This window comes from Salvelinus sp. IW2-2015, unplaced genomic scaffold, assembly GCF_002910315.2.
Source record: "Salvelinus sp. IW2-2015 unplaced genomic scaffold, ASM291031v2 Un_scaffold245, whole genome shotgun sequence".
NCBI lineage: Eukaryota > Metazoa > Chordata > Actinopteri > Salmoniformes > Salmonidae > Salvelinus > Salvelinus sp. IW2-2015.
This window is the reverse complement of record NW_019942528.1, coordinates 89,766-102,328: the sequence shown is the minus strand read 5'-3', so window position 1 is coordinate 102,328 and position 12,563 is coordinate 89,766. Positions and strand designations below refer to the sequence as shown.

The following is a 12,563-nucleotide window of genomic DNA, read 5'->3' as shown; positions in this document are numbered from 1 at the left end:
GAGAGAGGCCGAGAGGGCGAGCGAGAGAGAGCAGAGAGCCGAGAGCGAGCGAGAGAGAGAGAGGCCGAGAGAGCGAGCGAGAGAGAGAGAGGCGCGAGAGCGAGAGCCGAGAAGCGAGAGAGAGGCCGAGAGCGAGCGAGAGAGAGAGAGGCCGAGAGCGAGCGAGAGAGAGAGAGAGCCGGAGAGAGCGAGAGCGAGAGAGAGAGAGGTCGAGAGCGAGCGAGAGAGAGAGGCCGAGAGCGAGCGAGAGAGAGAGGCGAGGAGCGGGCCGAGGAGCGAGAGAGAGGCCGGAGAGCGAGAGAGAGGCCGAGAGCGAGAGAGAGGCCGAGAGCGAGAGAGAGGCCGAGAGGGCGAGAGAGAGGCCGAGAGCGAGAGAGAGGCCGAGAGCGAGAGAGAGGCCGAGAGCGAGAGAGAGGGCCGAGAGCGAGGGAGAGAGGCCGAGGGCGAGAGAGGGCGAGCGAGCAGGAGGCCGAGGAGACGAGAGAGAGGACGAGAGCGAGAGAAGAAGGCCGAGAGCGAGCAGAGAGGCCGAGGAGCGAGAGAGAGCGAGAGCGCGAGAGAGAGGCCGAGAGCGAGAGAGAGGCCGAGAGCGAGAGAGAGGCCGAGAGCGACGAGAGAGAGGCCGAAGAGAGGCGAGAGCGAGAGAGCCGAGAGCGAGAGAGAGGCCGAGAGGCGAGAGAGAGGCCGAGAAGCGAGAGAGAGAGCCGAGAGCGAGAGAGAGCCGAGAGCGAGAGGAAGGAGGGGCCCCCGAGAGCGAGAGAGCAGGCCGAGAGCGAGAGAGAGGCCGAGAGCGAGAGAGAGGCCGAGAGCGAGAGAGAGGCCGGAGGCGAGAGCAGAGGCCGAGAGCGAGAGAGAGGCCGAGCGCGAGAGAGAGGCCCGAGACGCGAGAGAAGAGGCGAGAGGCGAGGAGAGAGGCCGAGAGCGAGGAGAGAGCCGAGAGCGAGAGAGAGGCCGAGAGCGAGAGAGAGGCCGATGAGCGAGAGAGAGGCGAGAGAGAGAGAGAGGCCGAGAGCGAGAGAGAGGCCGAGAGCGAGAGAGAGGCGAGAGGCGAGAGAGAGAGAGCGAGAGAAGAGGCCGGAGCGAGAGAGAGCCGAGAGCGAGAGAGAGGCCGAGAGCGAGAGAGAGGGCGAAGAGCGAGAGAGAGGCCAGAGCGAGAGAGAGGCCGAGAGCGAGGCGAGCGAGCGAGAGGCCGAGAGAGGGCGAGAGAGGAGAGAGACGAGAGAAGGGAATGTGTGCCAGGGCGCCCCAGCCACCCTGCACAAAGAGACTCATTGTAACAGTCCGCTGACTCTTCCCTCTCTCCGTCCCTTCCCTTCCTCCTTCTCCGTCACATCTGCTCGCATTCCTCAATACCCCCTGAAACTACCCTCCATCTTCTTCCTCTCCATTCTAAAAAAGGGGGGGATACACTTTGGTTCACCATGAAAGACAGGCCGGAGGAGGAAGTCCCCGCTGTCACATTGATGTCCATTTTGTCCTGCGCTACAGCATCCAACCGTTACCGAGCAGAGCAGAGCAGAGCATTGAACTTGAATGGGAACTGTCTGTTCTGGTATTTCGATTTTCATGAGCCTGGCCAGCATTGGGGTAATAGGACCAGTGTATCAGATGCTGTATGCCACACACACACACACACACAGCAAACAGTCTTGGGTAAAGCTCCCTGCAATACACCATCATCCTCAACACACTGCATTTAACGCACCAGGAACAACATCTCTCTCCAGGTTAACAAATAGGAAGGTAGTGAGGATGCTAGGCCGCTGAGAGTTTATGGAGACAGATGTCGATACAAAAGGAGAGGGAGGGAAAGAAAAGACAAAGTGTGAGTTCGGGGAAACAAAGAGGGACAGGGTAAGTATAAAGAGAGGCAACGGAAAGAGAGAAAGGGTTACCTTGTACAGTAGGGTAATGTGTAATAGTGTAACCGTGTGTAAGGTTTCTCTTACGGACTGCTGGAACATAACCATGGTGTGTGGCGTGGTGTGGACAGGCAGGGAACGGGTCCTCTGCACTGAGCTGTGGGTTCGGCTGGGCATGCTGTTACTGCCCCGGGGTTGGCGAACCAAAGACCCTGTTGGACAAAACTGATCGTCAGACAGGCAGCCACTAACAGACCGGTAGGCTGGAGACTCATATCTTTGATCATTACAGACCGAGACTCACACACACTCCGGTATATCTTTGATCATTACAGACTGCAGACTCACACACACTCCGGTATATTCTTTGGATCATTTAAACTGGCACAACACAACCCCAAACAATAGGATGCCACAAATCTAACCACTAAACAGAAATTGCTGTGAAATATGTTAACAGTGGCAGCTCATCCACTAAGGCGTTAGGGGCTGGCTGTGCCCCACTTGTGAATGGTCAAAAAAAATAAATAAATACCCCCCCACAACACACAATATACATATATATATATATATATATATATTATATAACACACATAGTGTGGTTAATTTGTGGTCATTTACATGTTTCAAATATGTCCAAAACAAGCAGTCTGGTTACCTATCGTCTGCAATAGCGTTCAAACTGCTGCCAGTGCTTGGATTACATTGCTTGCTATGTGGTGGGGGGGGGGGGGGACGCAGCCCTGAGATTGCAGGATTTCATCAAATGATTTTGTTTTGTGTATTGGGTACTGAACAGATGGAGCATAAGAGAAGACTGCAATGAACTTGTAAAATAATCCATGACAGTCATTGGAAACCAGGGACCTGACCAGACGTTCACAATACAGTCATACAGGGGCGGCGGTAGCCTAGTGGTTAGAGCATTGGGCCAGTAACCAGCAGGTAGGCCTAGTGGTTAAGAGCGTTGGGCCAGTAACCAGCAGGGTGCCTAGTGGTTAGAGCATTGGCCAGTAACCAGCAGGTAGCCTAGTGGTTAGAGCGTTGGGGCTAGTAACCCAAAGGTTTGCTAGACTCGAATCCCAGAGCTGACAAGGTAAAAATCTGTTTGTTCTGCCCCTAACAAGGCCGTTAACCCACTGTTCCTAGGCGCTGTCAATGTAAATAAGAATTAGTTCTTAACTGACTTGCTTAGTTAAATAAAGGTACATTTAAAAAAACATTATTTTTTAAATACAGTCAAAGGACAGTGGGATACGCTCGCTAGAACCTTCTTGCGGATCTGGTTAGGATAAAAAAAACAAGTCTCTGTGTCATTAGATGCTAGCTAGTGGACACTAGGCTATGGCAAGCACAATGTTAGCATACAGGTAGATAGACTTGTTCAGTATGCCAGCTAGCAAGCTAACTAAATGTTACGGGCAAACTCATTATGCTTGTGACATTATGCTAGCTAGCTATCCCCGTTAGAGTTTAAAAATATGAACTTGCCCCAGGTATTTAGCCAATCAGCGGCCACCACTGTATGTTAATGACCTACGACACCACAGTAATATGACATTACAGTTCTGCACAATGTTGGCGATACTTGAAATGCCCCACACCTTGGACCCAGGGAATTGTAGTTTCAGATCCTTGACAAACTACTGAGTACACAACACTTAACGTTGTAAAAAATGTTCATTTATATTGATTTAATTCACACACTTGACTGCAGAATGATTTAGGCGAAGTAGGTAGCGCGGTAGCCTAAAGCACAGGAGAGGCTACCTGTTGGAGAGGCTACCTGTTGGAGAGGCTACCTGTTGGTAGTACACAGCTTAAATAATGTGCAATGTACATTTTGGTTCAACTAAAATCTGTTTAATTGAGACTTCATCACGTAACTAAATGCACACCCGGGGGTGGCTTTTATAAGTGTGTAAAAACTGGGGGAGGGCACCCAGAAGTGTTACCTCTCTAGCCTATAACCACTGAGCGTTACACAGTCAACCTTTGATTTTTCTCTCCACGTTTAGCTCAAACTACTGACACCTCTCTGGAACCTGGCCTATTATACATTACAACCTTCTTTCTTTCTTCTCCTGCTCTCTCTAACACTATCTCTCCCACTCCCGCTCTCTCTACTCCCTCCCTGTCCGCCTTGCTCTCCCCCTTTCCCGGCCCTCCCGTACAGAGGGCCAGCAAAAAAAAGGAATGCCTGTGTACGGTTCTCACGCCTCTGACGCTCATTCTCTCTCCGCCCTCCTCTCTCCCGGGTCGCCCATCCCCCTCCACCCACCACCAACTCCTAACTATGACTCACCCTCGCGCTCTCCTCTCTTTTAAACACACACCTTTTCCATCCTGTCCACAACAAACCGTCCGACGGAGAGAGTGTGCGAAAGTGGAGGAAGCGGTTTCGAATTTCTCTCCCATTGTAAGGATGCCGTAGAAAAATGCTGAATGGGAGCGGAGTGTCAGGTTATCACTGCTGCCGACTAGAGACCGCTCAGCAGTAGTGAGTAGGGGCCTGTGGAACGCATTTGACCAGAGTTCCAGCCACTTCACCTGTTGCATTCTTCCCCCCTTATGGTTGTGTGTTTGTATGACTGTTTTTTACAACTCTGTATTTCACAGGGAGGGATCATTCGTGACAGATGCTGAAAGAGGGAAAATGTGGCTCGGTTTGGCACTTCCTTCTCCGTTGTGGTGGGACGAATTCCAGACACGGTGATCAAGTAGTGGTTCTCTCACTCTTTCCTTTCTCTCCAGTTATTATATTATCCCCCATGCATATTTAGAGCATATAAGGCCAGAGGGGAAGGGGGATACCTAGTCAGTTGTCCAACTGAATGTATTCAAACTGAAATGTGTCTTCCGCATTTAACCCAACCCCTCTGAATCAGAGAGTGGCGGAGGGTTGCCTTAATCGACATCCACGTCTTCGGTGCCGGGAACAGTGGGTTAACTGCCTTGTTCAGGTACAGAACGGCAGATTTTTCCTTGTCAGCTCGGGGAATTCGACCCGCAACCTTTCAGTTACTGCACAACGCTCCTACCCACGCGGCTACCTGCGCCCCCTAGGAGGTGGTGTATATGGCCAATATACCACGGCTAGGGCTGTTCCTACCCACGACGCTTTGCTGTAACCAGTTTATAATAGCAATAGGGCACTCAGGGTTTGTGATATATGGCCAATATACCACGCTAAGGGCTGTGTCCAGGCACTCCGCATTGAGTCGTGCGGGAGAGACAGACCTTAGCCGTGCTATATTGGCCATATATCACACCCCCTCGAGCCTTATTGCTTAAATACACAGCTCCTCTTGAGACTGAGAAGACAACATAGCTTTCGTTTTTTTCATCTGGGGCCCTTTGTATCACGACCCACTACTGTAGCAAACCAAATTGACGCTGACGAGGATTTTATTTGTCTTTTCATTGAGACGGTAGACTAACTCCACAACATGACATCACCGAACAAATCCACTCAGATCTACATGAATCACAAAATGGAGATACGTGCGCTTAATTCGACTTCACACATTGGATCCAATAGGTCTCTCGCTCGCTCTCGGCCTCTCTCTCTCGCTCGCTCTCGGCCTCTCTCTCTCGCTCGCTCTCGGCCTCTCTCTCTCGCTCGCTCTCGGCCTCTATGAGACATACACACTGCACATGCACTCAGAGGTGGCTAGAGTTGGAGCGGGCCAGAGTATGTAGCTGCCTGGAAAGCTAGGACTCCCTCTTCTCTCATCCTCCATCGCTCCCTTCTTTAAATTATTGATTCTTCTTTAAAATTATTTTTTTAAATTGCGCACAAGCATGTGAGCACACGAGTGTGTGTGGAGGGGGACAGGATTTGAGACCTAAAAATAGCCGGTGGCGGACTGTTCTCTCTGTCTAGCTGAGTGCCTAACTCCGCTCTTCTCTATACCCCCAAGGGATTTTCACAGCCGCCCTGGGCAAGGCAGGCAGTAGCAGCTAAAGACCGTTAGCCTAGATATCCCCCCGTGGTAGGAGCTCACAGCTGAAGTAAGGGGGCTCGGCTAGCAAGTAAGCAATTGACCCTCTGTCACTTCTAAGGTTTTTTGGGAGCTTGGGGGTCCCCCTTGTGGCTGAACGGGTGACTTTAGACTTGAGAAGTAGACACACACCACACGCATGCCAAACCACCCCGGTAGTGTAATCAGATTAAGAACGGCACAAGCGGCGTGGTTGAGTTGGAGGTGATTGTTATGACACAGGGATTTGGAGGCCACAATAATTCCCTCTTGTCCGTTGCCAACTGGGGGTGGTGATGTCAGGAAAGGTTAAGGTATTATAGGATTGAGACCTTTTAGATCAGGGATCAACCACTCCATTCAACCGTGAGACGATTTATTATTGACTGGATGGTCAGGGGACCGGAACATAATTACAAATAATTTGTAGACTACATAAGGAGCCCAAACAGATACAACATTTCACTAAAACATCATAATTTCAATCTTGCTTACGTTTTTTTTTTATCACATACCCTACATGACCAAAAGTATGTGGACACCTGATTGTCGAACATCTCCAAAATCATGGGCATTAATATGAAGTTGGTTCCCCCTTTGCTGCTATAACAGCCTCCACTCTTCTGGGAAGGCTTTCCACTAGATGTTGGACACATTGCTGCAGGGATTTGCTTCCATTCAGCACACAGAGTATTAGTGAAGTCGGCATAGGTGTGTGGGCGATTAGGCCTGACTTGCAGTTGGCGTTCCAATTCATCCCAAAGGTGTTCGATGGGGTTGAGGTCAGGGCTCTGTGCAGGCCAGTCAAGTTCTTCCACTTTCTTAATGAACCAGAAAATCAATACTTATTTCTGGTTGTTTATCAAAGTTATCTGGCTAACTCATTGATTCTGTTTGTAGTATACCCCTCTGTGGTAAATTGCGTGAACGTTGGTTGTTGTAACATTGTGGTGTTTTTCTCCAGGTAGTTGGTTGTGTGTATGTTGTAACCTGGTGGTGTTCTCCAGGTAGTTGGTTGTGTGTATGTTGTAACATTGTTGTGGTGTTCTCCAGGTAGTTGTTGTGTGTATGTTGTTGTAACATTGTGGTGGTGTAATCCTGGTAGTTGTTGTAATGTTGTTGTGGTGTTCTCCAGGTAGATGGTTGTGTGTATGTTGTTTGTAACGTTGTTGTGGTTGTTCTCCTGGTAGTTGTGTGTGTATGTGTAACATTATGGTTGTGTGTATGTTGTTGTAATGTTGTTGTGGTGTTTTCCAGGTAGATGGTTGTGTGTATGTTGTAACATTGTGGTGGTGTTCTCCAGGTAGTTGGTTGTGTGTATGTTGTTGTAACATTGTGGTGTTGTTTCCAGGTAGTTGGTTGTAACATTGTGTGGTGTACTACAGGTAGATGGTTGTGTGTATGTTCTAACATCGTGGTGGGTGTATTCCAGGTAGTTGGTTGTGTGTATGTTGTAACATCGTGGTGGTGTACTCCAGGTAGATGGTTGTTGTGTGTGTGTTGTAATGTTTGTGGTGGTGTTCTCCATGTAGCTGGTTGGTGTGTATGTTGTAATGTACTTGTGGTGTTTTCCAGGTAGTTGGTTGTGTGTATGTTGTAACATTGGTGGTGTTCTCCAGGTAGTTGGTTGTGTGTATGTTGTAACATTGTGTGGTGTTCTCCAGGTAGTTGGTTTGTGTGTATGTTGTTGTAACATTGTGGTGGTGTAATCCTGGTAGTTGTTGTAATGTTGTTGTGGTGTTTTCCAGGTAGATGGTTGTGTGTGTGTTGTGTTGTAACGTTGTTGTGGTGTTCTCCAGGTAGTTTGTTGGTGTGGTATGTTGTAATGTGGTGGTGTTTTCCAGGTAGTTGGTTGTGTTGTATGTTGTAACCTGGTGGTGGTGTATTCCAGGTAGTTGGTTGTGGTGTATGTTGTTGTAACGTTGTGGTGTTTTCCAGGTAGTTGGTTGTGTGTATGTTGTAACATTGTGGTGGTGTATTCCAGGTAGTGGTTGTGTGTATGTTGTTGTAAACGTTGTGGTGTTTTCCAGGTAGTTGGTTGTGTGTATGTTGTAACATTGTGGTGGTGTATTTCCAGGTAGTTGTTGTTGTGTTGTTGTTGTAACGTGGGTGGTGTTTTCCAGGTAGTTGGTTGGTTGTATGTTGTGTTGTAACATTGTGGTGTTTTCCAGGTAGTTGGTTGTGTGTATGTTGTAACATTGTGGTGTGTGTTCTCCTGGTAGTTGTTGTAACGTTGTTGTGGTGTTCTCCAGGTAGTTGTTATACAGTTGTTGTGGTGTTCTCCAGGTAGTTGGTTGTAACGTTTTGTGGTGGTCTCCAGGTGTTGGTTGTGTGTATGTTGTAACCTGGTGGTGTTTTCCAGGTAGTTGGTGTGTGTATGTTGTAACCTGGTGGTGTTCTCCAGGTAGTTGTTGTTTGTTGTGTATGTTGTGTTTTTTGTAACGTTGTGGTGTTTTCCAGGTAGTGGTTGTGTGTATGTTGTAACGTGTGGTGGTGTTCTCCTGGTAGTTGTTGTAACGTTGTTGTGGTGTTCTCCAGGTAGATGGTTGTGTGTATGTTGTAATGTTTGTGGTGTTGTTCTCCAGGTAGATGGTTGTGGTGTATGTGTGTTGTGGTGTTCTCCAGGTAGTTGGTTGTGTGTATGTTGTAACATTGTGGTGGGTTTTCCAGGTAGATGGTTGTAACATTGTGTGGTGGTTCTCCAGGTAGTTGGTTGTGTGTATGTTGTAACAGTGGTGTTTTCCAGGTAGATGGTTGTGTGTATCTGTAACGTTGTTGTTCTCAGAGAATGGTGTGTGTTGTTTGTAACATTGTGATGTTCTCCAGGTAGTGGTTGTGTGTATGTTGTACATGTGTGTTCTCCAGTAGATGGTTTGTGTGTATGCTGTAACGTTGTGATGTTCTCCAGATCTCCAGGTGCCGGTGACTGAACCAGACATCAACAACCGGCTGGAGTCTCTGTGTCTGAGTATGACGGAACACGCTCTGGGAGGTAAGAGCACCCAAACTACCATGAACACATACACTCCAGTTTACTACTGCACTTTGTCAATACTCACACACTACTGTATCAATCTACTGTACCCCTTGGTTTATACAAACGTGCGCTCGCAACACACACACAACATAGAGATTCACACACACTTTCCCTCTCACACACAAACAACCACACACACTCCCTCACTACACTCCAGTACTTTACTACTTTGTCTCCACAGCATATACACATGCACAAGAAAAAAACAGACACAACTTTGAAATTCCAGCCAATCAAATAGTATTTGAACCCACACCCTGGCCTGTAGCCAGGGTGTGACTTCACAATGAATCCACACGTATTGCGAGGAGAGGAGGAGACGGGAAGGGAGCTGGATAAATGCAGTAACCGTTCCCATTATAAGTGGAGTTTAGCTTTGAATAAAGGGGCTGGGGGTTTTTTTCTCCCCGGCCTCACCAGCGCAGAGACAGTGGCCCTCAGTGCTCGGCGCGGAGCTGGGGTGGACAAGCAGCGCTTTGTGGTGTGTGTGTGTGTGTGTGTGTGTGTGTGTGTGTGTGTGTGTGTGTGTGTGTGTGTGTGTGTGTGTGTGTGTGTGTGTGTGTGTGTGTGTGTGTGTGTGTGTGTGTTTGGACAGTCCAGAGTAGAGGTGGGAAGCGGAGGAATGCCAGTCTCAGACAGGACCCTTCCTCTCTGCTGTCCCCTACGCCCCTTTCACTCTTTTAACATACTGAATGGACAGAATAGAAATTAGAAGGAAAGTACTCATGGTGAATGGAATGCCCCTGAGCCGTTCTTTACAGAGTAAGTGATGTCCATTAGAAAGCTCTGACATGCTCAAATACAGCAATACCACGTCCAGCTCTAATAATGATCAAACTCTCTCTCTTCTTTTGACCAATTTGACAAAGTTGCCAAGTCATTTCCCTAATTGGCATGCTTCCAGCCCCTAACCTTCTAGGCTGTTCTGTAGATCTGAAAGGATGTATATCCAATACGGTGAAAGTTTCGTCTAGCCTATCAGAGGGAAAGGTGGAGTTATTAGCATTTTGCTTACTTGCGCCGGGTGTAAGGGCTAGGGGCGCCTTTGAAACGCTGCCTATATATGACTTTAATGGAAGTGTATTCCTTTTATAGTGCACTACTTTTGACCAGTGTAGTGTACTATATAGGGTGCCATTTGGGATGCAGACCATGTCATGAGACCCTGGGCCACACACAGGAACTCCAGTAATAGTAAGTCTTTATGAAACCGCTTGTAGGTAATGCACCCTGGTCTATAGGGTGCATTATGATACATAGGATTTATATAGTGCATTTCTAAAGCCCGAAGACCCAAAGAAAGTCCATCATGGGTCTCTGACCTCCCCCAGTGACTGCCTCTGGTTTCTGGTACTGCTGGTCACACACACATTTGCTGTGTAGAAGCACATCCAGCACGTATACCCAGCTCGACTAGTGCTACAGTACCGCAAAGCACATACCTCCGATGAATGTAGTAATGCAGAGTTTTCAGCTGACTCATCGCTCACTCTGTCTGAACCACTGGGATAATGTCCCAAATGGCCCCCTATTGTCTTTATAGTGCACTACTTTTGACCATTGAACTGGTCAAAAGTAGTACACTATGTAGGGTATAGGGTGCCATTTGGGACGCATCCCAGGACAAACATTTGGTCCTCTGTTTGGCCAGCCAGGCAAGATGCAACCATAGTTTTTTTGTCTTTGAAACATTCCATCTATATTTGTCCAGTTGTGTTATTCTCATTCCTATGTGATGGTTTGTCCCGTGTCCCTCGATTCTGTGTGTCTAGATGGAGTCGACCGCACATCCACCATCTGAGAGGAGGACCTGAAGGAGACCAGGAGAGACTGAGCTGGTCCCAGGAGGCTCGCCGAACACCCAAAGTCCCCCTACCCACACCCCCCCCACCTCACCTGCCCATCAGGCGCCCCCACGGCCAATGGGAGAGGTCAACCGGGGGGGTGGGCGAGCTCCAAATCACTCCACGATTAGCCAGTCTGTGAAAAACTGCTAACACCGCAGCAAATTGGCATGTTACCATCTCGACAAAACACAGCTATGCCCCAGCACCCTCATAAGAATCTGGGCTTCAGTGACAGATAAGATAGGCAGTACAGACTCCTCTCCTCACAGTGTCGCACCCAGTATAACTACCCACAACAGTGCACTCTGCCGGGCTGTGGGAGATATACTGTAGTATCACTTGGGTCGGCATCAGCCAACAACCGAWTGGCCCTGGGCTCTGTTAAAATGGGGGGGGTTGTGCATTATGGGTACTGTAGTACATCATGCTACAGAGTTCCAGACTCTGTTCCCTTCTCTACCCTCAGTCCCAGTTACAGACCAGTAACACAATTCCCACACCAGTTCACACCAGTCAGCATTTCTCCCGGTGTCACTGAGCCAAAAACAAACAAGCCAAGTAAACAATGTGGAACACTTTGTGAGAGAAGCCTTGGCTTTTCCTCCCACTGTTTGGGAGAGTTTTAGGGAGGCCATTTTTCAAAAGGCTTGGGAGAACCCTATGCTCTGAATAGGTGACAGAGAAAAAGCATTTATACATGTATGTATTGTTTACACCAGATGTTACTATCAAGGGTACCGAAACATTTATACATTTCAGGTATGAATGTTATCTCTTGATTTTTTTTTATAACTTTTTGTAAAGCAGTGACATACTAGTCGCTTTATAGTCTAACGTCCCACAGTAGCTATCACTATTACCACGGACTTATTCATTGTTTGTTTTTTTGCTTTTTGTTCCTTTACCAGGAGCCAAACTGTGTGAAAATGAGAACGCTAAAAAGAGAGAGGGATGCGGCGGAGGTGTGTAGAAGGAAAAGAGAGGCATGAGGAGAGATGGGAGGAGGGGAAATGAAAGTGGAGAAACACAGGATGGTCTCTGCTAAGTGATTTGGAAGGAGAAGAGGACTTTAGCGATGATGGATTCATGTCAGGGGCAGGGACTTTGATTTGAAACAAGACAGAGGGAAAATAGCCGAGCAGAGTTATGGTAAAGTTCAGGGTAAACTCATCTTTTACACCGGCCAATGACATATTATATATACACATACACATGTATATATACAATACTGTGTAGATGATGTTAATGTTGTAAAAATATATATTTTACCTTTATTTAACTGGTTAAGTCAGTTAAGAACAAATTCTTATTTTCAATGAAGGCCTAGGAACAGTGGGTTAACTGCCTTGTTCAGGGACAGAACAACAGATGTGTACCTTGTCAGCTCAGGGATTCGAACTTGCAACCTTTCGGTTACTAGCCCAACGCTCTAACCACTAGTCTACCCTGACTATTGTAGCTGGAAAAAGCTGATTTAATGGAATATCTACATAGGTGTACAGAGGCCCATTATTAGCAACCATCACTCCTGTGTTCCAATGGCATGTTGTGTTAGCTAATCCAAGTTTATCATTTTAAAAGGCTAATTGATCATTAGAAAACCCTTTTGCAATTATGTTAGCACAGCTGAAAACTGTTGTTCTGATTAAAGAAGCAATAAAACTGGCCTTCTTTAGACTAGTTGAGTATCTGGAGCATCAGCATTTCTGGGTTCGATTACATGCTCAAAATGGCCAGAAACAAAGAACTTTCTTCTGAAGCTCGTCAGTCTATTCTTGTTTTGAGAAATGAAGGCTATTCCATGCGAAAAATTGCCAAGAAACTGAAGATCTCG

The 12,563-nt window shown here is 47.7% G+C and overlaps 1 protein-coding gene across 3 annotated transcripts in view; it reads left to right on the top strand.

Annotated features, from left to right (window-relative positions):
• The window catches only part of LOC112068204 (protein Smaug homolog 1-like), an 88,517-nt gene extending 75,954 nt beyond the window's left edge, over positions 1 to 12,563 (top strand). For all 3 annotated transcript variants that reach the window (XM_024135287.2, XM_024135288.2, XM_024135289.2), the window contains 2 exons: positions 8,754 to 8,837; positions 10,655 to 12,563. In XM_024135287.2, the coding sequence (XP_023991055.1) occupies positions 8,754 to 8,837; positions 10,655 to 10,683 (113 nt within the window). In that variant the 3' untranslated portion in view covers positions 10,684 to 12,563. The remainder of the gene's footprint in view (positions 1 to 8,753; positions 8,838 to 10,654) is intronic.